General features: G+C 33.5%; 1 protein-coding gene across 3 annotated transcripts; it reads left to right on the top strand.

The window, feature by feature from the left end:
- The first annotated feature begins 13,962 nt into the window (after positions 1–13,962).
- Positions 13,963–19,258, top strand: LOC100813930 (uncharacterized). 3 transcript variants are annotated; one of them, XM_006574822.4, is made up of 11 exons: positions 13,963–14,371; positions 14,476–14,559; positions 14,675–14,836; positions 15,181–15,266; positions 15,847–15,935; positions 16,048–16,151; positions 16,239–16,341; positions 16,418–16,493; positions 16,598–16,703; positions 17,201–17,732; positions 18,848–19,258. In XM_006574822.4, the coding sequence occupies exons 1-11, from the start codon at positions 14,200–14,202 to the stop codon at positions 18,939–18,941; spliced, it is 1,608 nt and encodes a 535-aa protein (XP_006574885.1). In that variant the 5' UTR covers positions 13,963–14,199; the 3' UTR covers positions 18,942–19,258. The 3 variants fall into 3 exon arrangements, with proteins under 3 accessions (XP_006574885.1, XP_003520051.1, XP_040867879.1); XM_003520003.5 differs by having other exon boundaries at positions 15,178–15,266; XM_041011945.1 differs by lacking the exon at positions 15,181–15,266 and having other exon boundaries at positions 13,965–14,371.
- The last annotated feature ends 4,090 nt before the right edge of the window (positions 19,259–23,348 follow it).

Raw genomic sequence — 23,348 nt, 5'->3', positions numbered from 1 at the left:
TATTGAAATGTTAAATTTGTATGTTATTTATAGATATTTTGTTATTATCTTTATATGAAGTGAATTCTTACGAGTCTACGAGTTGAATTCATTAATCGAGTCTATGGAACTCTCATGAGTTTATGTAAACTCGTGAGTTTGATAACCTTGAATAATATTTCCTCCATTTCAGATTATATGACATTTTAGAGAAAAAAATTGTTTCAAAATATGTCATTTTATAAAATCAAAGTTGTATTAAATATTTTTTTCAAGACTACCCTTAATCAATACTTAGTGAGAATTGTGTATAAGAAGAAAAAATGAGTCATTAATTAGAGAGATAAATGACATATTAGGAAGATACTTAATGAACAACAATAATTGACACAAGTAATAACGACTTGTGTTCCTTAATCAAGTAGTATAGAAGGTTGACCATTGGATATGAAATAAATCATGTTGGATGGAAAATATCTATCTTATATGTGTTCAAGTTTTTCAATGAAGATTTGTTATTACTTTCGGTGGGAATGTCATATAATTTGGAATGGAAGGAAGGAGTAATAATTAAAATGTAACTTGATTTGCATCTTGTAATCACTAAATTTACATGTGTACATTTGGGTTGGATTAGATATGAAGCAATTTGAATTTTGGAGGAAATATGTTAGTGCAAAAATGTAATGGGTTTATTAGGCTATGAGAGGTGCCTTTGCACTCTCAATTATTCCTTCAAATGAATTTTCCACCAAAACTGACAAGAGAGAAGAAAAATAAAGCTTTGTCTAATTGATTTGGAGTAAAAAAGGAGTTTGTCAAAATAACTTTTACTTACAAATGCTTAATAGGTAAAATTTTAAAAAAATGTATACCTATAATTACTTGGTATAGGTAAAATGTTATAAAACTTTACCTATTGTCCATTGGTGTAGATAAAGTTTAAAAATTTATATCTACAAATACATAGTGTAGGGCAAATTCTAATAAATAAATACATGTTAAAATAATTATTTTAAGAAAATTCATCAGAGACTCAACAACATAAGTTATCTTGACTCTTTTTCTCATATTAAAATAATTGTTTTAACATATTAAAATAATTATTTTCAAAAATATCACAAGAATAACAATGAAAGGAAAAAATAGTTTGACTCTCAGAGATATTATCAACTCTTTATTTCAAAGAAAAAGAAAGAAAGAAGTGGTAAAAGTTACTCTTTATTAAAAAATAAAAAATAGTTTGACTCTCACAGATATTATCAACTATTTATTTCAAAAGAAAAAAGAAAAGAAAAAAAGGAAGAAGTAGTAAAAGTTACTCTTTATTAGCAAATGCTTAGGAAAATGGGGTCCACGGGTGCAAAGGTAATGACCATGCTCTTCTATGCCTTCTCTATGCTTCAAATCATTTTCTTCTCTATGCATCTTTTGTGCCTTCTTAGGGTTTAGGTTTGTGCTTATGCTTGCTACATGTTTCTGTCACTCATTTTCTGATGAGGAAAACAACACTCTTCTTCTTACTTCACGAATTTTGCTTTCATTGCTCTGAAATGATCACATGCTGCATTTGTTGTTTTTTGAATTTGTTTTCTTCCTTTTATTTCATTTTCAGTGTTTGTTTCACTGTTTAATCGAGACTTATTATTGGTTGAAATGTGCATGAAATGAATTACTACTATTGATGAATTTCATTAAGGTGGTAGCTGATGCATCTTTAATATGAAATGCATGTGTTCGTGAATAATTTGAAGCACTAACCAATTACTGTAGTTGACTGTTGCTTCCCTTTTTACTAGGATCAGGTTGGAAATGGTATTAGCGGTTGGTACTGATGATGGTTGTCTAGTTGTGCCGTTGGTTTCTGTTGATTCCAAAGTCATGAGACAGAATTGTTTTTCATTAGTGATTTGGTTTTGTATTCTCAATTTCATTTATTCATTCATTCTCATGGTCAATGAGTTATCACACTTGTCTTTTTTTGCTTTGGTATTGTGATAGTTATTGCAACATTGTGTTGTGTTTATTGTTTTGCAACTGAAATAATAACCAATGTGTTTTAGAGATGAGCTTCTTTTGAATTTACAAGTTTTCTTGGGTTGTTGGTGAACATTTCAAACCTTTACATTTGAATGTAACATTGGGCTTGAAGATAAATCGTAAGCCATTATATTTATTTAAATTCCTTCTACACTCTTATCTTCTATATGTATTGGGTTTTGTTTATTAAGGCTAAAAAAAAGTATGTTTGACTAACTTATAAGGATAGAACATCAATTTGACAATATCTTTTTTAATGTAAACTTCAATGGATGGCCCCTATCAAAGGTATTGTAGTATTATTTTTATATATATTTTCATGTGGCCCCTATCAAAACTTTTAAATATATATATAAAAGACATTTCATATCTATAGTTACATTTCTATTTAAGCTTTATTACACTCATATCACGCATTCATTAACTTGATTAATGTGTCTATATATGTAGGTTTTTGCAAGTTTTGTGGCTTGTTAGTGATCGTTGAATAGCTTCACGCATCCACAACGTTGGGAGGTACCAAAAATCCCCCACCACCAAAACAATTATATAATATATATATATATATATATATATATATATATATATATATATATATATATATATATATATATATATATATATATATTCTGCCATTGCACAGAGAAAATGTATTTGAATTTGTTCTCTATGGCCTCGGGAGGGGGCTTAAAAATCAAGTAAAAAATTAATATATGGGCAGGAGAATCTGCACAATTAAATACAACCACAAAGGAATGTTTGTTTTAAGATGTTAAATTTAGTTTTTTTATAAGATTTATATTTGATATATTATAATAATTTTTTTACAAGAATATATCTTATTATTATAATATCTCTTTTTATACATTCACATGTATATTAGCTTTTGTTTATTAATTAATTTGGAAGAGAAAAAGTTGTTTGTATTTCTTTTGGTTACACTGGCTGAAATACATGTCCTTGTACCAAATGTGTCAATTGCAAGTGGCACTCTCGGATGGATGTTTATGAGCACATCATTAGTAATGAGTTTCTAAAAGGATATGTTACTTGGATCTTTCATGGTGAACAAGTTGCCCTATCTAGTTCTTTGGGTACATCTCAAGTGGAAGGAGAGTTTGATCATGATATGGATACATTGGTTCATGATGCATTCACAATGCATGCAACTAATGAGAGTGATGATACAAATATAAATATGGAGGATGGAGATTCTGGAGCATTCATGAATGAACCTAGTGTTCACCAATCTGAAGACAACAATAATTCAGATAAGCTCTATTACCTGTTAAGGGAGGTAGAGCAAAGTCTATATATAGGTTGTAAGAAGTTTATAAAATTTTCATTCCTTGTACATTTGTATCACTTAAAGTGTCTAAATGGATGGATTGATAAAAGTTTTTCAATGTTGTTAGAGTTGTTAAGAGATGCATTACCAGAAGAAACTACTTTGGCCAAATCATTTTATGATACAAAAAAGATTATTTTAGGGTTGGGTCTATCATATGAAAAAGTTCATGTTTGTTCCAATGAATTCGTATTGTATCAGAAGGATTTGGTTGATGTTGAAATTTGCCCTAAATGCAATTTGTTAAGATGGAAATGCAACTCTGATGATGTTGAATGTAAAAAAAACACAGAAAAAATTGTCAAGATGGAAATGCAATTTGTCAAAAGTTATGATTGTCATCTTTTAATGCAAGAGTTTCTTCCTATAGCTATGAAAGGTTATTTGTCGAACAAAGTGAGTTTAGCTATATTTGATAAGTGATGCATTACCAGAAGAAAATACTTTGGCCAAATCATTTTATGATACAAAAAAGATTATTTTAGGGTTGGGTCTATCATATGAAAAAGTTCATGTTTGTTCCAATGAATTCGTATTGTATCAGAAGGATTTGGTTGATGTTGAAATTTGCCCTAAATGCAATTTGTTAAGATGGAAATGCAACTCTAATGATGTTGAATGTAAAAAAAAAAAAAAAACAGCAAAAATTGTCAAGATGGAAATGCAATTTGTCAAAAGTTATGATTGTCATCTTTTAATGCAAGAGTTTCTTCCTATAGCTATGAAAGGTTATTTGTCGAACAAAGTGAGTTTAGCTATATTTGATAAGTGATGCATTACCAGAAGAAAATACTTTGGCCAAATCATTTTATGATACAAAAAAGATTATTTCAGGGTTGGGTGTATCATATGAAAAAGTTCATGTTTGTTCCAATGAATTCGTATTGTATCATAAGGATTTGGTTGATGCTGAAATTTTCCCTAAATGCAATTTGTTAAGATGAAAATGCAACTCTAATGATGTTGAACGTAAAAAAAAACAACAAAAATTGTCAAGATGGAAATGCAATTTGTCAAAAGTTATGATTGTCATCTTTTAATGCAAGACTTTCTTCCTATAGCTATGAAAGGTTATTTGTCGAACAAAGTGAGTTTAGCTATATTTGATCTTTGTTATTTCTTCAAGGAGTTGTGTGGCAAGGTACTTAATAAGCATAATTTAGAGCATTAAGTAGCTCTAACATTATGCCAATTAGAACGAATTTTTCCTCCATCTTTTTCACCGCAATGGTACATTTGGTAATCCATTTGGCACATGAAGCAAGAATTGGAGGTCCTGTACATTACCGATAGATGTATCCTATTGAAAGGTATGAATTTTTTTTAATCATTTTAAAATATTCTAGAGTTATAAAGTAAAATGATATTATCGTAATTTGTAACCTAAAATTTTCTTTTTAGGTTCCTTTTTAGCTCATGAATGCTTGATATTTTGTTCAAGATATCTATTTAGGATGGAGACTCATTTTAATCGATTTGCTCAAAATGGTGATTCATGTTTTGTGCAAAATGTAAGTGTTTTAAATCCTAGAGGTAGACCATTGGGGAGAAAAAAACAAGTTAGATTCAATGTGAAGAAGAGAAAAAGAGATTCTCAAATTTCTCTTGATAAGAAAGCATTGGTTCAAGCACATAGATATATGCTTTTCAATAGCAACAATGTTGACCCCTTTCGAAAGTAATACAATTTTTTCATGTTTATATTTAGTTGTTGAAATTTTGTATAATATCTTTCTATCAATGCTAATGCTTACTTTTTCTAACCTTTTTTTACATAGAGCCCATACTGTTTTGTGAACGAGTAAGTTTAGGAAACATCAATAATGTTAAATTTTGCATTCATTTAAAAATTTAACCATTTGAAATAAAATTGTGGTAGTTTACTCGATTGGAAGAGCAAGACAACACTCGAGTGACAAATGATATCAAGTGGTTAGCACGTGGTCCACTAGAAATAGTGAGAAGATATAGCAGGTACATTGTTAATGGAGTTAGATTTTATACAAAGACACGTGAAAGGTGTTTGAAGACTTAAAACAGTGACATTGTTGTAACTGTTAAGACATTAAGTTATGACAGTTCAAGAGATAAAAACCCAAAAGAAATAAAAATCCACTACTATGGTGCACTAACAAATATAATTCAATTGGATTATTCAGGAAGATATAAGGCTATACTTTTCAAGTGTGATTGGGTTGATATAAATAGGGGTTGCAAAAATGATCATTTCGGTATGACACTAGTGAATTTTAATTATTTGCAACATACGGGGAATGATATATGTGATGACTCATTTGTTTTTGCATCTTAAACTAAGAAAGTATTCTATATGGAGAATAAAACACAAAATGATTGGCTTGCTGTTATGCATACTAAAATCAGAGATGTATATGAGATGGGTGATGAGCAATCCAATGACATAGATCAAGTGAATGAACAAGTCTTACAAGAGATAAATGATAATGATTTTATCAGACCAGAAGCCGATAATAGTGATGATATCATTGAAGTTACCATACCTATGGAGAACATTTTACCACATGACAAGGATGATAATTATATAGATGATGATGAGAGCAATGCATACTTCTTTTTATTTGTTCTATTTGAACATTTGGTTATATTTTTAGTATACATGTATTGAACATTTTTTTACATTTATATACTCTTATTCCTTTCTTTAGTTTTTTGTTCTTATTGTTCATTACTCTTGTGTTTATTTTTTGTTATGTATAAAAATCACTCAAAATATAATGATGGTATCTGGTTTCTATCAAAATTTGTTTGGTTGTTTTGTCAGCAATTTGATTCTTGATGCTTGGAGATTGGTGAAAAAAAGAGCTTACAAACAATCTTAATTCGCATTTTAGGTAATTACATTCACGCCACTTGTTACTACTTTATTCTTTATTTTTTGGCATGGTGTTTTAAAAAAATCATAGTCAATAATGTAGCTATATTTAATTTTTATTTTATTTTATTTTTTAGATTGGTTTATTCAAAATACTATGGAAAAGTGTAGAAAGTTGAATACCATTCAGAATAATGGTCAATCACAAGCAAAAGAGCAATCAATTAAAAGCAGTACTGAAGCGAACCAAAATAATAACTCTATACTTGAAGAAAATGCACAATTTAAAGGAGGTATAAAATTTTTATTAAATTAATTTCTTTATTTTATATTAAATTTTTTATTAACTAAATCAACAATCACAAACAGAACAACATATACAATAAGAAAGTCATGTTTTATCTTTTTAACAATGCAAGTATATACACTTCTCTTCCTCTCTTCCTCTTTCTCTTTATATATATATATATATATATATATATATATATATATATATATTGATAAATGCCATATCCATGAATGATTTAGGAGGTTTTACACATATGTTAGATGTGTGGGACTTGGCAGATGGAAAATTCATACTTGTTAAAGTAGATCATTGGGGTAATCCTATGGGTTGGGAAGGAAAAACTCTAGTGAATGCAATTGGGAGCTTGGTAAGGAGACACCAATATAATCATATCAATTTTCTTAGCTGGAAAGACATGCCTGAGGACTATATTAGTAACATGGTTGAATTGATTCAGGTCTAGTATAAAACTTTATAAGTGTTGTTTTGTTTTTCTTCTTGTAAAATTTTATGTTTTGTAATGCCTAACAAAATGATCTTTTTTTGTTTGTTAATGATACTCACAATAGAGTAAGTTTCGATTTGTTCTTGAATGAACTAAACAAACAAAGGAAATATTGATTAATGACATGAGTCTGAAATGGAGGCAATTTAAATATGAACTGAAATCAAAAGGATATGATGAGAGCAAAATTAAGGAGGAAATGGTTGCTCACATCCCAGATCCAAGGGTTGATCCTTCTCAATATCGTGATTTAGTACATTATTGGTGTTCTGAGAAAGGACAGGTATACATGTACAATGTCACCAACCTTTGACTACCATAACAATCATATATTATATGCTTATTTTATTATTGACTTTTTATATTTGTTGGTTATAGAAAATAAGAAACATTAACAAAAGAAATCGCTTAAAATATGAGGACTTGCATTGCATGGGAACCAAGAATCTTTCAAGACGGATTCATGAGATGGTTTGTCTTTTGTATATTTTTTTAATATTTAATTGGTGAATACAAATAGGATGATTGATTTTTTTGAACTAATGTTAGACAACAAAGGCTAAGGGGGTGCAACCTTCTCGGGCAGAAATTTATATTGACACTCAAACTCGAAAAGATGGAAACCTTTTTACTGAAAATGCTGCTACTGTAATTGTAAGGATTTTAATTTTTATTTCAATATTTTCTCTTTGTTTTGCTCAATTTTTTAATAGAGGGTTTTGGTGTGAGGAGGAGTAACTAATAAGGATATGAGTTTGGTTTAGTGACATTAAAGTATGGAGGATATTGATGCATGATAATAATTTATAAAGTGTATTTATGTAGGATGAACTAAATAAGAAAATGGTTGAAGCAGAGAGTTCACAAAAATTACAAAACACCCAAGATTATAATAATTAGACAAATGATATATATTCAAAAGTCAAAGGACGTGTGCGTTGTCTTGGCAAGCTTCCACATCAAGCAAGTTCACCTCAAAGCTCTTATGCAGACAATAGAATTCAAAAATTAGAGAATTTGATTGGAAACCTTGTTATTGTCCTTAAAGTGCCATTTGCATAAGATCAACAAATTAATCAAATCTTAGAAGCTATAGATGAAGAGGTATGAATTTATAATTCAACTTATTCAAAGATTTAACTATGATATGATACTTTACAAAGAAAAAACATTCTTTTAATTTAGGTACCTACAAATGGTTCTACTAGTAAAAATTATCAAACTACAAATGATCCCAACTAGAGGTGAGTTAAAATATAATAATTAATATATTGACAATATCATTTTTGTTAGCATACGGTATAGCTTGTAGTGTATTCGTACTATCTATGTATGAAGTAAGTTGACATTTAATAATTCATATGTTGACAACTAGAGGTAATAGTTCATAATATCATCCAGTCTTCTTATTAATCCAATTCTCAAACTCATAGTTTTTATGTTTATCCTTTTATGTGACAGAAGCCCAATCTAGTATTTACAACCCAATCTAGTCAAAGGTGTTTTTTTTTTTAAAATAACTTGTTTATTCTTAGCCAACTGTTTATTCTAGTATTTAACTATATATTAAATTGAAGAATAAATTCATTTAACCATTTCTTGATTTTTAAGATAGGACCTATTGTGGAAAAACTTACAAAGGAGACTTCACAGGATTGGGTGCATTTGAAAGAGTTGTTATCATTTTGTGAATGTAAAAGAAATTTGCATAACTTACAAAGCAGGTTTTGATTGTCCATTGCTTCTAATGTTCTTGGAACCAAATGCTTAATTAATTGTTTCATAATTTCTTGACATATACGCCTAGGAAGTTTTGTATGGTGTTCTTTCTATCTTGCTTGCCTATATTTATAAATTCTCATTTATCACCACTTTGTTTAAATTTAACCAATAAATATGACATTTTAATTTTTTTTTAAATATATATGCTTATATTTTGTTGAATATTGGTTTATGATATAAGTGATGTTATTCTTAATAAGTGATATTATTATTTCTGGAACATGGTTTAGATGATGATGAAGATGTCAGAATGCTTTGATTGGAAAGACATTGATATTCTAGATTTCTTCAGTGGTTGTTAATTAAATTCTAAATTGTACATATGATTATCTTTACCCATTGACTTGTGAAATTCAAGTACACATGAAATTCAAACAAGAGATATAGGAAGTAATATTTTAAGTTTTAACTTTGAAGTGTATAAATTGTTCTTGCTTAGAATAAACTTTGTTGGGAAGCAAATTTAGAAATCATAATAAACTTAGAATTGAAAACTATAATCAATAAAAACCTAGACGTCAAAAGGTTGTATGTTTGTTTGAATGCAATAAAAATAATAAAGATTTGTCAGAGGATATAAACTTGTAGTTTATTATAAGTGGTTTCTATCTCAAATGTCCTTGGAGAATTTCTTTTATGTACTAATGCTCTAGATGAAAAAATATACATGTTTCCAATTACTTTTAGAGATTGAGTGTGTTTCGTTATAGACATTTTTCTTTCAAAGCACAAAATTTTTAGAAAATATGCATAAATGCTCCACTAATAATTATGTTAGACCATAGTAGTTAGCAATGACACTTTTGTGACTATAACAGAGACACAAAGCAAAATGACTTGACCACTTTGAAAGGTTATTACATCATGTCACACCTAGCTCTTGCAATAGTCATATCACTATTCAGTTATTCTCAACCTTTGCTCTACACAACCTTTAACCATTTTTTGACAACACTTGTGACAATTTTGGCTATTGTTCTGATGACAAAGAAAATTGTCATTCAATAACTCTTTGCTTTTTTTTTTCTTTCAATTTTCTCATTTATTTTGAGCATCAACAACTATAGCTTCACATTGACTATTTTTCTATTTTGGACATGGTGATAAGTGTGATATGATTTGATTTCCTTAGTTGTTTGTTGTTTTGAGTATGCAAACAATGACCAACAACAAATGAAAACCACCATGAAACTCTGGGTATTATGATTATATCTTTGGAGGACCAGTATCTAATGAAGATTAAAGTGATAGTGGAGGTTATGATCCAACACATCATTCAACCATGTGGTGACTAATGAGGTAATTTTTTGCATAAATTATATATTAGTTATTTATTATGACAAAAACTTGAGGTTTGATATTTTTCTGGGGGAACAAGGTGATGGTCAAAATGGGAATGCTATGATGATATACGTTGTCTACAATTAAGAGCAATAAATAATGAATTTGTATAAATTTTCTTATATTCAATAAGTAGTTTTCTATTAAGTACTTCAAACAAATCATTTATGTATGAACTTTATTTAACTATGAGTAGCTATTAATTTAGTTATGTTGTTAAGACATTCAAACCTAAATGGATTTACCAAAGAAGTAGCTACTAGATTTTTACTTTGGAAATCTCATATTGATGTTTTTTTTAATTATATGCCATTATAGAATATATAATGATACAAAATATTTTAATATAATGTTGTGCAAAATTGTGATTGTTGTGAAACATTCATGTCATAATGACCACAATCCGTAATTCTTGTAACCTTGAAAACCTTAACGCAACCATGGCTACAATTTAAAACCTTGCCCATTATTGTCTTCTTTCGTCATCTTAGTCATGTCCATCTCGTATTCCCTTAACTTTTCAAATAGTTTAGCATGAGTGATTGATGTAAGATCTTTAGACTTAAAGATTGTCGTGACCTTTGATTGTCAAGTTCTAGTAAGGGAATTTAGAATCTTCACATTTAGCTTCCTCAAACTCTTTCCCTAAGCCCTTGAGGTGATTCAGTATCTCTTTTGAAAGTCTTCTGTGGTTTCTCCTTCTTGCATCTGGAAAGTTTCATACTCTTGGATGAAAGAGTTCTTCCTTGCTCTTCTAACTTCTAGAGTACCTTCATGAGTCACTTGAATAAGATCTCACATTTCCTTTGTTGTAGTACATGTCGATACCTTGAAAAATTCATCACAATTCAAGGTAAAGCAAATGATATTCATAGCTTTAGAATCAACTCTTGTAATTTCTTCTTGAGATCATGATTCATAGGGTTTCTTTATAGTTTTGTTTTCAACAACTAGGGTTGGAATTATATAATTATTTACCACCATATTCCAAATGCCTCTATTAACAAATTCCATAAAAAATTACAGCCGAACTTTCCAAAAAGGATAGTTCATGCCACAAAAAAGTGGAGGTCTATTAATGGAAGCATCTTTCGCAAATGGTATTTGATTCCCAACCATATTCAAAGCTTTTGATAAAACTTGATTAATTCTTGTGACCCTAGCTCTGATATCAATTGTTGGGTCAACCAAAAATCTAGAAAGAGAGTTGAATAGATTATTTTGAAACCTTTACCACATTGTTCGTGAATTCAATTAAAATGACTCCTTTTGATTATTAAAGTATTCTCAAAAGATTGTCACAAAAAGAATATCACAAGAAAACAATGATAACAAGAACATACTAAAAACAAAGTTTTATGCCCCTTTAATGCCTATTCCATTCCCAAAATTGAATCACAAAACTAAGGGTCTGAGAAAAAGAATCACACATAAAATTTATACTAGTTTAGTCCTTAAAAGACCTACATCCAATTGTTCTAAGACCCCTTAGAACTTCCACAAATAGAAAATTAGATACTAACACTATGCACATCTAATTTCCTAGATTTTACTCTTACTTTACACTAATGTTGTTTTGGTGGTTTTTGTTTTGTAGAAATACAGATGAGGGATTGGAAGAGAAGTTGAAGTTTGATGATTTTCACTTAGTTTACTAGGCTCGCTTAGTGGGAAGATCCCACTTAGCATGACGAAGTTGCTTGGAGAGCTTGAAGTCATGTGAAGATGCACTTATAGTGCGTTACATGCTCATCGCCCAGTCACTTACTTGCACTTAGAGTAGAAATCGCGAAAACTCAAACCAGGATGGCTTTTAAGGAGAAACAAGAGGGAAAATGGGCACCTCTGATTGAGAGCAAAAAGTAAAAACCTAGAGCTCGAGGAAGAAGAAGGAAACACCCATTGGGAGCCATTAACTACCTCCACACTCATCTTCCTTCCATTGCTCCACACATTTTCATCTTCTTTTTTTTGGTATAGTTAAGCCTCCCATGACAATGAGAGGCTAAACCACTCATTGTTGGGGAGCTTTCCATCAAATTATCTTAATGTAATGACTCTCACTATCTATTTAATGTTATTTCTAGTTTCGTTGTATCTTTCTGTGCTTATTATTCACATGTATTTGGTTTGATCACCCATATATATGCCATGTTTAGGTTTTAGGCTTTGAAAAATGTTTTTAATCCTTAAAACAGGAAAAACATCTAAATGCTTCATTGTTAGGGATAGTGTGAGGTATTTTAGCTTGTTTATGCATCTCCATTAGTCATGCTGTTCAAATAATAATTTGGTTATTGAGGGATTAAGAAAGAAATTAGGGAAATTAGGCTCTCTCATGTAAGTAATCATGGTTAGAGTACATTAATAGGTGCCGCTAATAACTAGAGTAATATTAAATAGAGAAAAATTAATTAAACCGCATCAACAATAGTTTCGGTAGGAAAGCCTCCAACATATTCAAATTCCATGTTTACGATCCTTTGCCACTCCAATGTTTGTTTTTTTGTTTTTACTTAATCATATTGTAGAATAGTTATTCATCTTAATTGGGCCTCAATCGTTATTTCCATTTACTATGTTATTTGATATTTTCCTAAAATGGCCAGGTTATGTTAGATTTAAATGGGGTATTGTTGCTCTCAAGGATCATCAATGAAAATATCAAAGTTTATGTTTATCTTCTTTATAACTTTTAATGGTAGCTTTTGTAGTTTTAGAGTAGCCTAGCTTTCAACACTATAATAGTGGTGCTTTCATTTGCTTACTCCCCTCCCAAATCCACTACCACCATCACCACGGAGAATAACCTTCAAGGTATTTTCCATAAATTAGAGGCCTTCCAAACCCAATTGAACCACTATGAAGAAAAACAAATCACCACACTACCCTTTTACAATCCATGGATTCCTTTCATTTGGCCCTCATTTCTGCCATTAATGGTATCACAACAAGCTTGAAGTTGTTCCTTTACCCCATACAACCATATGTCACCCTTGCGTCTACTCCTAAACCCATCTTTTCCCATCATACCCAACCACTTTCACATACCAGGGGCAAACCATCCAAATCATACCCAACCTAGAGATGGAGGATTGACCCATTCATCTTAATTGAGCCTAAGTTGTTATTTCCATTTATAATGTTATTTGTTATTTTCCTAATATAGTCTAGTTATGTTATATTTAAATGGGGTATTGTTGTTCTTAAGGATTATCAATGAAAATATAAAGAGTTTATGTTTATCTTTTTTGTATATAGCTTTTAAAGGTAGCTCTTGTAGTTTTATAATAGCCTATCTTTTAACTCTAACACTCTTTTTTCTTTTTCTCTTAATAATATCATATGAAAAAATATAATAAGATTAAGCATCAAACAACTAAATGAAAATAAGGTTGAGATATTCTATAAATTTTTTTAGGATAAACAAAGATGGTTGAATTGGAGTTGTTCTGTTGATTACATAGAAGAGGGTGTCTTTTTATATTTTTTTTTGGAAGGAAGATGTGAGAGACTTGAGGATAGTATGTTTAGTCGGGTGATTTTTTGTTTTCTTATTAACCTTATAATTGGTGAGAGAAGAAGGATTTTTTAATTAATTCGAAGTCTAACCAATAGATGAATAAAATTTGATTAATAAATTTGATTAATAATTATTTTTGTTAATAATTAATTCAAATAATATCTAAACAAATAAATTTTAATTTTAACATATTAATTGTTTGATGTCCTTTGATAAACAAAATGTAATTTTCCATATGAATAAAAAACATGTAATCATCCCCAATAAAAAAAAAACTGCTAATAGAAAAAGACAAAAAAAAATAAAAAATATTCCGTAGCAGGTTTCAAAGGCGACAGACCCATTTGATGGTCATTGGGTTTAGCTAGCGGCGCTGGCACGCACGCACGCACACAGTTGTTACCAGCCACCGGCTCTGTGTTCTTTCGTTGCCCCGTCTAGCTTCTTCAACTTCACCCACACACCCAAGACGCACCGTGTCACAGTTCCCTCCTGAATCGCATCTTCCCCAACACCCACAAACAAACCCTAATTTCTCAAAATGTGGTCTGCAACATCCTCCCCTTCCATCTTCCTCCCCCATTCCCTTCTTCGCCCCCTCCCTCGCCGCCCCCTCTGCGCCTCCCTCTCTTGGGCCTCTCCCGACCCACCCGACGGTCTCGGCGGCTGGGCCCTCCCCGACATCCCGGCCCAGCCCAACAACAACAACAAAGGTACCAATACCATCCTCAAGCCCAATCCCCCATCTAACTCCACGTGTCGCCGTCACTACATTTCGCGTGAATGAATGATGTGAACTTGTGTTCATTGTGTGCAGTTGCAGCGTTTCCTTCTTATGCCATTGTGGGATTCGGCACTTCGCTCGCTTTTGTTCTCGCCGTCTTTGCTGCCTCAAGGAAAGGTAGGTGTAGCCGTGTATGGTGTAGGTCCGTCGTTTAAGCTTCGGGGTGTGTCGTTTTTGACTTGAGATTTTTCTGTGTTTTTTTTTTTGGGAATTGTGGCGTGTTTGTGTTTAGGTTTTATTTTTCGATTCCCGAGGCCGATGTGGAGCGCTGTGGAGACCCGACACGATCAAAACGACGCTCGGGAGTTTGACGTTTCTGGTGGGAGCAAGTCAACGCTGTCCGAGGCTGACACGGAGGACAACAACGTTGCTGTTACGCAAACTGATAAATCTGGTAAATACTTGGTGCTTTTCTTAAAATTAGTCTTTGAAATTAAAAAAATGGCTTATTAGTTCTTGAAATTATCGAACTATTACTTAGTTTCTGAAATTATGAGCATGGATTAACTTGTTTTTGAAATTACAAAAAAAAATGTCATTATAGTTTCTGAAATTGCCAAACTAGTGACATCGTTTTGGTCCCTGAAATTAAAACATAATGACTAAAATGGTTAACGATTGGTACTTCAGGACTAAATTGAATGATAATTGTAAATTTAGGTACTAATTTGGGGCATTACTCTATGATTGTTACTAGAAAATTTCTTATTGTTATTTTTTTCCTTGTCATATCAGTAGTTGTAGAAAAGCCTAAACGTGTTGTCATCCCGGTTTGTGTGGATTCTACCCAAGAAGAAGCGTTGTCAGTCTTAAAGTCATTGAAGGTTTGTTTCTTGAATCATAGAGACTAGTATACGGTGTTGAACTGTTAGTGGTCTGTAGAACTTCAAGATCATTTTGTCTTTTTCTTTTATAATTGGATAACTATTAATGGGAAACCTGGAAGCATTTGATGCTTGAACCTTGACTCTCTACCTTATTTACTTCAATGTACTGGTAGTTAGTAAAACACTGCTCCTGTGATTTTGATTATGCTGAATCTTAAGTTTGTATACCAAAGATAAAGCAAGCAAGAACTGAGATCAAGAACCTGAGAAATGTTAATGTGGATGTTTTAAGACTATAAGCTTGGGCGTTTTGGTTTTAGTTAAATGATGATGATGATTAAATTTGTTTTTATTTGCCTCTTGAAATTGGAAGCTTTTGCATTTAGTGTATTTATTCTATGGTCAGTATGGTGTACTTAAATTTGTGATCCTTGCTTGGAGTGGAATTTGCTCTTGTAGTTTATTGCCTAGCATGTGTGTTCCATTGTGTAATGTAGCACTGAAACTATGTGCTAATTTTTGGACCCTTAGGAAGAGTTGTAGGCTTGAAAATTGTGGTTTTTCCTTATATGTCTAGATAATTGAAGATGATGTGGAAGCTAATGAATTGTGTACCAGAAGAGAATTTGCTAGATGGCTAGTTAAATTGAATTCTTCATTGGAAAGGTTAGTAGTTGCTGATACATCATGCATGTAACTTTGAAGTCTGGAAATGAATGAGCTAAAAACATGTATCTTTCCCTGGTTTCCATTCAAAATGGGTTTCCTTGTCTTTCAGGAATCCTAAACACAGGATTGCTCCTATAGTATCACTTTCTGGATCTGTATTTACTGCATTTGATGATATCAGTATCGATGACCCGGACTTTAGATCCATTCAAGGTAAAAATATTGGAACTTTACTTCAACCTGTAATTTTCTCTCTTATGTGCAGAAATTTGAATGTTTGCCTTTCAATTTGACAAATAGTCTTAGCAGAAGCGGGAGTGATCCCCAGCAAATTATCTTGGAATAATAGTTTCGATTATGGTGGATTTGACACTCAACAAAACATCAATTTTTTTCCTGATAGGTATATTTTTATTCTGTCCATCTACACTACACTATCAAATTTTATTTTTACTGAATTGAATATATGTTCACTGTAGATTCATCTCACGACAAGATCTAATAGACTGGAGAGCTCAGTTGGAGTATGACTTCTTCTCTGGGGTAGTTGACCAGGTAAGTTGTTTTCAAATGTTAGGTATTTGGATGGTTTCAAATATTCATGATGAAAAACTTCACCTTTCTTTCAACTCTTAATACCTGACTTTTTTACAGTCCAGATATCAATTAAAAAAGCAGGTTATATGGATGTGAAGGAGATCATTTCTTCCGCAGTTTATGTGGACATGTTGGCAGGGGATAAGAGTATACTTAGAAAAGTTTTTGGTATCTTCTCTCAGGCTTCTCCTCAATGCATTGATGTTTATTTTGTTTAGTCAAACACGTCAAATTTTTTTACATGTTTCTACCTGCAATTTCTTGTTTTCATGGATTGTACAACTTAGATCATTTGAGACATGATAAATAAGAAATATTTCATTTCATTAGAAGTTATTGTAAATTCACATTCCAGTTTGGGCTATTATAGTATTTGGTCTGGTTATGGAGCAAATGAACAAGACTAAGTGTAGGTTTTTTGTGTCAAAATGTGGAAGAAAGTGTAACAGTAGAAGCATAATAAATGAGAAGCAAAATTAGATTCAGAATTTTCAGTTCCCATATTATGCTTATACCATGATCAATAGGCTGACTTAATGAATGAATAGTGAGGCTTGTTATATATTTTATTTAAGATCAGATTATTGCTATGTATCTAAGAATGCCGTGATGAAGAATGATCGTATGAGGAATCTATTCATTCTATTGCGAACTTATTGTTACAGGACAGAGCAAGCGATTTCAGCCAAACAAACCTTCAACGAAAGCACAAGCAGTGGTGGCTCTGACAGGTGGCAGGATGAAGGAAGCAATATCTGCTGAATTGTTAAGAATAGAAGCAGAGAATTCTGCCAGACTGGCCGAGGCAGAGGAGATCAGGTCTGAGTTGCTTAGCCGAGGAGACATACAGAGATTTTGGGATGAAAAGCTTAATGAAGAGAAAAATCGTGGTTTTGATGTAGAGAGGCTTTATCACATGGAAGTAAAGAATTTGGAAGAAGAGGAGATCAATCAAGATAAGATATCTGCTGAGTATTTAAAAGAAAAGGCAGCAATGGATTGTCAGAAGCAGCTTCTGCTTAACTTAAAGAAAGAAGTTGATGAGATATCGGAAAAAGTTGCATTGGAGAGAGTCACATATGTAGATGAAAGGCATGTTGTTCAAAAGTTGCTTGGAGATTTAGAATTAAAGCATGAAGAATTGCTCAACACCAAATCCACGCTGGAAGCTGAAAAAGAAGCTCTTCAGATTCTTAGGTAAATTATGACTTACATTTGTTAGCCACTTAGTCTTCTTTTAGCATGTTCACTCTTGTTTATGTTTGATATTCCTTGATTTAGTGTCAACACAGGTATCCATTTTGATATATGGCTTTTCAAATTACAATTTCAAAATAGGTAATTGATTATTTGGTTTTAGAGTCAGTCACATTGCTGCAGCCTGCAGTAAACACATTCCTATGAATTATGATAAGTAAATGGTTAGGGCTCTTTCTTCTGAGTGTCAACTCAATATGGCCCCCAGTAATTTGATGTTAATTTTGTGTACTTTCAGACCGACAATGGTAGGATGCTGAACTAGAAATTGATGATACTCATGTGAATCTTAAATCTTTGGAAATTTATTTTCCGAATATACGTTTGTCTGACAACTGATATTTTGAGATCAATTGATGGTTCCCTGTAATTTGGGAGGACATTGATATGGACTGTTCACTTTTGCTGGGTTTTTCTTCTGTCTATAACCTCTAAACCTCCCTACCCTGCATAATCTACCTCCAATTCCATTTGTGATTATATCTTGGGAATTCCACTTTTGTAGAAACTTGTCAGAAAGCTAGTGACACATGATTTTATTTTTTACTACACTAACCACAGACAAGCATTGACTCACTAAAATTTGCTACATGTGTCAATCGATGCCATGTTCTTTCAAGGGTTGAAATTTCTGTAAAACCATTTAACATAAGGTGCTTTTAGTTATTTCTGAGTTTTCTTTGGTTCTCCTTGTGCATCTAAATTGTTTGCTTCTGGTTCAATCATGTTCTTGGTTATAGGTATTTCTTTTACTTTTGGAGTTACTTGTCTTTGGTTCCATTTATATGCATAACCAAGCATAAAGGTAATGGAGTGATGCTGGTGCAGAAGTTTTGAAGGACACGAGATACATTTCTGGCAATAAAAAAATTATTGTCGTTATATCTAAATAGTACTTGGTTGGTCTTCTTACGTTAGAATCAATAGTATTTGGCATTAGAAAATTATGATCTGATGTTCAAATTAGTAAAGTTACTTTCACCCAAGTAAACCTGCTAGAAATTGTGATTGTATTTGTAGTTAAGTGATTCTAATGAAGAATGCAAATGTTGCAGGTCTTGGGTAGAGGACGAGGCAAGGAGAAGCCAAGCTCGGGCAGCTGTTCTTGAAGAGGTAGGGCGAAGATGGAAATGGGATGACCAAGCTTGAATCGGGACACGTCCTATAAAATGTTAATTAACATATCTACATATTTACTAATAGCATAAATCCTTTAGGCTTCCTTGCTCTATTTGGTATTATGGCCTTTTGGGAGAGAAAGAAAAGGATTAAGGGGTGATTATGAACCTCATACTTCGTTGTTATATACACATTCAAAAAGGAAAAATATTGATGTGAGTGGGTTTAATTTTGTGGTCCTCTCAAAGATTTTCCATCCCTCTCGTGAGTCGGATTGGGAGGGAGGAGGGAACGCAGCCAATCTTGTCTTATCTTATTCAAAGTTGTGTGTGGATCTTGTTTTGCTATTTTTATGCTTTGGAAACTATAGGAAATTCCCTTTCAACTCTAATGTCAATTGTCATATACTTAGCTTTGATCACCATTCACCACTGACAGGTCTTGCATATGATAGGAAGTGGAATAATTCCAAAATGCTGGACACATATTTAGGAGATATCAATTTTTGTTCTCCAGTGAAGCCTATTTTTTTTTTTGATCTGCAAAGGTAAATATATATATTAAAGGAAGTATCAGAGGTACTGATTACAATGTTAGCCACCATAAAAATGGTTCCTCAAGCAGACAGCATAAGTCTGATTGGAAACCAAACTATGGTTAGATGAGTATACATGTGTGTTGAACCTAAAATGTAACCCCTACTATTGCACAAAATGATGTGGGAGGTTACTCGACCATTGATTAAAATGCACTGTAAAATCCTTCTCTAAATTATGAAGCTAAGTCCACATAAGGAAAATTGCGTTTTCAAACTGTTTGTGTCCATCAAATGTTGCGTTGGAGAATAAGATTTTGTTTCTAAGCTGTCAAATAGACCAAGTTATAGCCAACCATCAATATTGTCATCTCCTTTTCCTAATTCCTTCAACCTGCAAAAAGGGGTATTGCATGAAGTGATGTTTTGTGGTCAATGGAGAGACACCCTTCAAGTTTATTCAAGACATTGATTTCCACCATAGAGGTTGGATCTTAATGCAGTGGATAAAAAGATGGGATGCATCCTCCTCCAACCTTTTGCAAAAGGGGCATGTTGTATCCAAAATCTGCACTTGTCTAACCCGCAGATTTGACTTTGTAGGAAGCCTGTCCCTGAATAACCTCCATGCAAAAACTGCTATTTTACTAGGGATCTTGATTTTCCATAGCTCCTCAAAACATTCCTCGAGACTGTCCACAGTTGCTTCCTCCCAAAACATTGAATAAGCACTATTTGTAGAATATATACTTGACGGATCTGTTGCCTAATTCCAGCTATCAAACCCATGATTGTGAATAGACTTACCTTCAACTTCAGAAAGAAAAGTGATAGCCAATTCAATTTCGTTGTCAAACAACGATCTTCTCCACTTAAAATCCCACTCCTAACCAGAGTTATTATGCTTCCCCATTTGTTCAATAAGCTGGTGTTGTTGAGAAGAGATCAAGTACCTGATCTCTTCAACATATATAGCAGAAAATCCCATGACACCGAGTCGTACGCCTTTTCATAGTCAACTTTGAAGATAAGACACGATTTAGTGCTCCTTTTAGCTTTGTCAATCACTTCATTAGCTATAAGTACACTCTGAAGTAAGTGCCTTCCTTCGATGAAAGCAGATTGGGCTTCATTAATAATAGAGGGCAACACTCTCTTCAATCTCTTAGCCAATAGCTTCGCCACGATCTTATACATATAGCCTATAAGAGATATAGGTCTATAGTCATTCAGGTATTGTGGGTCAGCCACCTTGGGGATTAAGGCAAGGAAGGATGCGTTACATCCCCTAGGAAAGACACCATTGACATAGAATTCATCTAAAAATCGTAAAACATCAGGCTTGATTAGCGGCCAAAACTTCTTGATGAATTTGAAATTAAATCCATCAGGCCCGGGGCTCTTGTCACTACCACAGTCCTATATTGCCAACCTCACTTCCTCCTCCGAAAAAGGTGCAACTAGCATGCTATTCTGCTGTTGGGAGATGGTTGGAAAAGTAATGCCATCCAATGTGGGCCTGTGAGGGTCTGGTTCAAGAAATCTTTGTGAAAAGAAAGCCCTAACTTCCTCCCTCACTATATTAAGCTCAACTGTCCATACTCCATCCACCACCACCCCTTTTAAAGAGTTGTGCCAACGATTTGCGTTTATCATCATGAGGAAATAACGAGAATTACAGTCGCCCTCCTTGATCCACCTTGATCTCGATTTTTGTCTCAACAAAGACTCGTGGGCTTGGGCTGCTGCCCAAAGATCTTCCTGCAGCTGTTTTCTTTTCAGCTCTTCTACTTGGGATAGTTGTCTTTGTATTGTGTCTTCCTCCAATTTGTTTAACTCAGATTCAATCCTCTTGACCTTTGTAAAAGTATCTCCAAAATGTTCTCTATTCCATCTCTTCAAGCTGTGTTTTAATTTCTTGAATTTTTCTTTAAGGATGTAACCTCCTCACCCTGCTTGCTGAATGGATGTCCAGCTATGATGCACAGTTTCCTTGAATGACTTATCAAGTAATCAACAGTCCATGACCCTAAAAGGTTTTGGGCCCCAATCAATCACCTTAGAACGAAGCACGATTGGACAATGATCCGAAAAGTTCCTTGCAAGTGTAGCTTGAATACTGCTGGGCCATCTAACAAGCCACTTATGAGAAACTAAGAACCTGTCAAGTCTACTTCTAGATGCGCCATTAGGTCTATACCAAGTAAACTTTCTGCCCAGCCAAGGAACCTCCATAACCTCCAATTCATCTATCCATTCATTGAATTCTCTGATACAACTATCCTCCATCAAGCTTTGAACATTGCTAAACCTTTCTTCTGAGCTTCTTATGGCATTAAAATCTCCCAAAATGCACCACAACCTCCCATCCATTGACTGTCTCAGCTGTTTTACTGTATCCCACAAAATTCCTTTATTGTGTATGTCACATGGAAAATAAATAGTAACAAGGGTGACCAGTTGAGCTTCTTGGACCCATTCCCCAATCATTAAAATAAAACCACTACCACTGATTTTCCTCTGCAGTCTAAATGAATTATCATTCCATAAACATAGTATGCCACCTGCTGAATTGATAGCTAGCAGCAATTCCCAACTTACATCTACATGTCCCCATAAAGCCTGACAGATAGCTTTGTCCACCATTTCTTTCTTTGTCTCTTGAAGACAAATCATATCCACACCCTCCTGCTTAACCAATCTCCTTATTGCTCCCCATTTTACACCCCTCCCTAGGCCTCTAACATTATAGGAAATTATATTCATTGATTCATGTTGCTGTCCTCCCTTCTATTTGCTTCTACTTCTACTCTGTCCCTTTCCTCCATTTGCTGGAATTTTTGAATGATTGCTTCCTTGCTTCCCCCACCAGTGAGACCCAATTTTTTGGCCATACTCCATAGTTGAGTTGCCTCAGGAATAAACTGATTATTAGACTCTGGGGTTACCTCTGAGGCTCCATTGCTGACCTGTGGCTGAGGGCAAAGGTCCTGAATAACCTTATGTGATTCCCCTTGCAGTGACGAAATGTTTGTGAGGTGAGGTAGTGTGTCTCCTGTTTGTGAAACAACTCCTAAAGTAGATGGGATAAAGCCCAAATCTGCTTTCTTGTTGCACCTTCTCTGTCGGGAATAAATCTGCCAAGTGTTTTCACCCCCCCTGCTTGTGGGTTAAGGCCTAAAGTGGACCTATTGTCTTTGGGGGTACAAATAGAAGTGTCCTGGTCCAGAATAGTTGCACGCGCAACTTCTTCATAATTATGGCCCTCCACCTTCTTATGTTCAAAATTTTCACGTGTAACCAAGCTGTCCTCAACCAATGCCATGTCACTATCTTCTGCACCGTAAGCTTTTTGACCCTTTTCCAGCCCGTTAGACTCCCCAGTACCTTCATTTCCATTTTGGTGAAAATTCTGTGAGGTAGCATCCCTATTGAGCAAGCTGACCCATTGCCTGACCCCCTTTTTGGCTATGTCACCAGTGTTGTTGATGGCCAATACCTGCAAAGTGGAATTCAAAATTGGTCCATGCAGGGATGTGGATTGATTTCCACCGTTAACCCGAGGATTAATATCATTATCCAGTGGGTAATGGCAGTCGTTGTGACCAGTGGGTAAATGAGAAAACTCGTGGTCTTCGACGCTGGCGACAACCATCATCTCAACCCCGTGACGGTCTAACCGCGATTCCGTCTCCGGCGAGTGCGGCAGTTGAGGCACCCCCTGGTCACCAACGCCGACAGAGGATTTCGTCTCGACGCCTAGAACGCCACGCGCTTTCAACTCCGACAAGTGTGGCACGTAATCCGCAAAATCCCAGTTGATATGCGAGGAGCTATCGAGGAAGCTATCATCGGAGTTAATCTCCTTCGATGACCCTCTCACACTTCTCCCTTTCCGAATA

The sequence above is a fragment of the Glycine max genome, chromosome 2 (genome assembly GCF_000004515.6).
Source record: "Glycine max cultivar Williams 82 chromosome 2, Glycine_max_v4.0, whole genome shotgun sequence".
In the NCBI taxonomy this organism is placed as follows: domain Eukaryota; kingdom Viridiplantae; phylum Streptophyta; class Magnoliopsida; order Fabales; family Fabaceae; genus Glycine; species Glycine max.
Note: the sequence above shows the minus strand (reverse complement) of the source record. Positions and strands in the feature narration are given on the sequence as shown.

What these genes read in the sequence shown, in the direction of transcription:
- LOC100813930 (XM_003520003.5), top strand. Translation starts at nt 14,200, where the DNA reads ATGTGGTCTGCAACATCCTCCCCTTCCATCTTCCTCCCCCATTCCCTT. An exon ending in CAGTCTTAAAGTCATTGAAG is followed by an intron (nt 15,267 to 15,846) that starts GTTTGTTTCTTG and finishes TTATATGTCTAG; the next exon opens with ATAATTGAAGATGATGTGGA. An exon ending in GGACTTTAGATCCATTCAAG is followed by an intron (nt 16,152 to 16,238) that starts GTAAAAATATTG and finishes TTTGACAAATAG; the next exon opens with TCTTAGCAGAAGCGGGAGTG.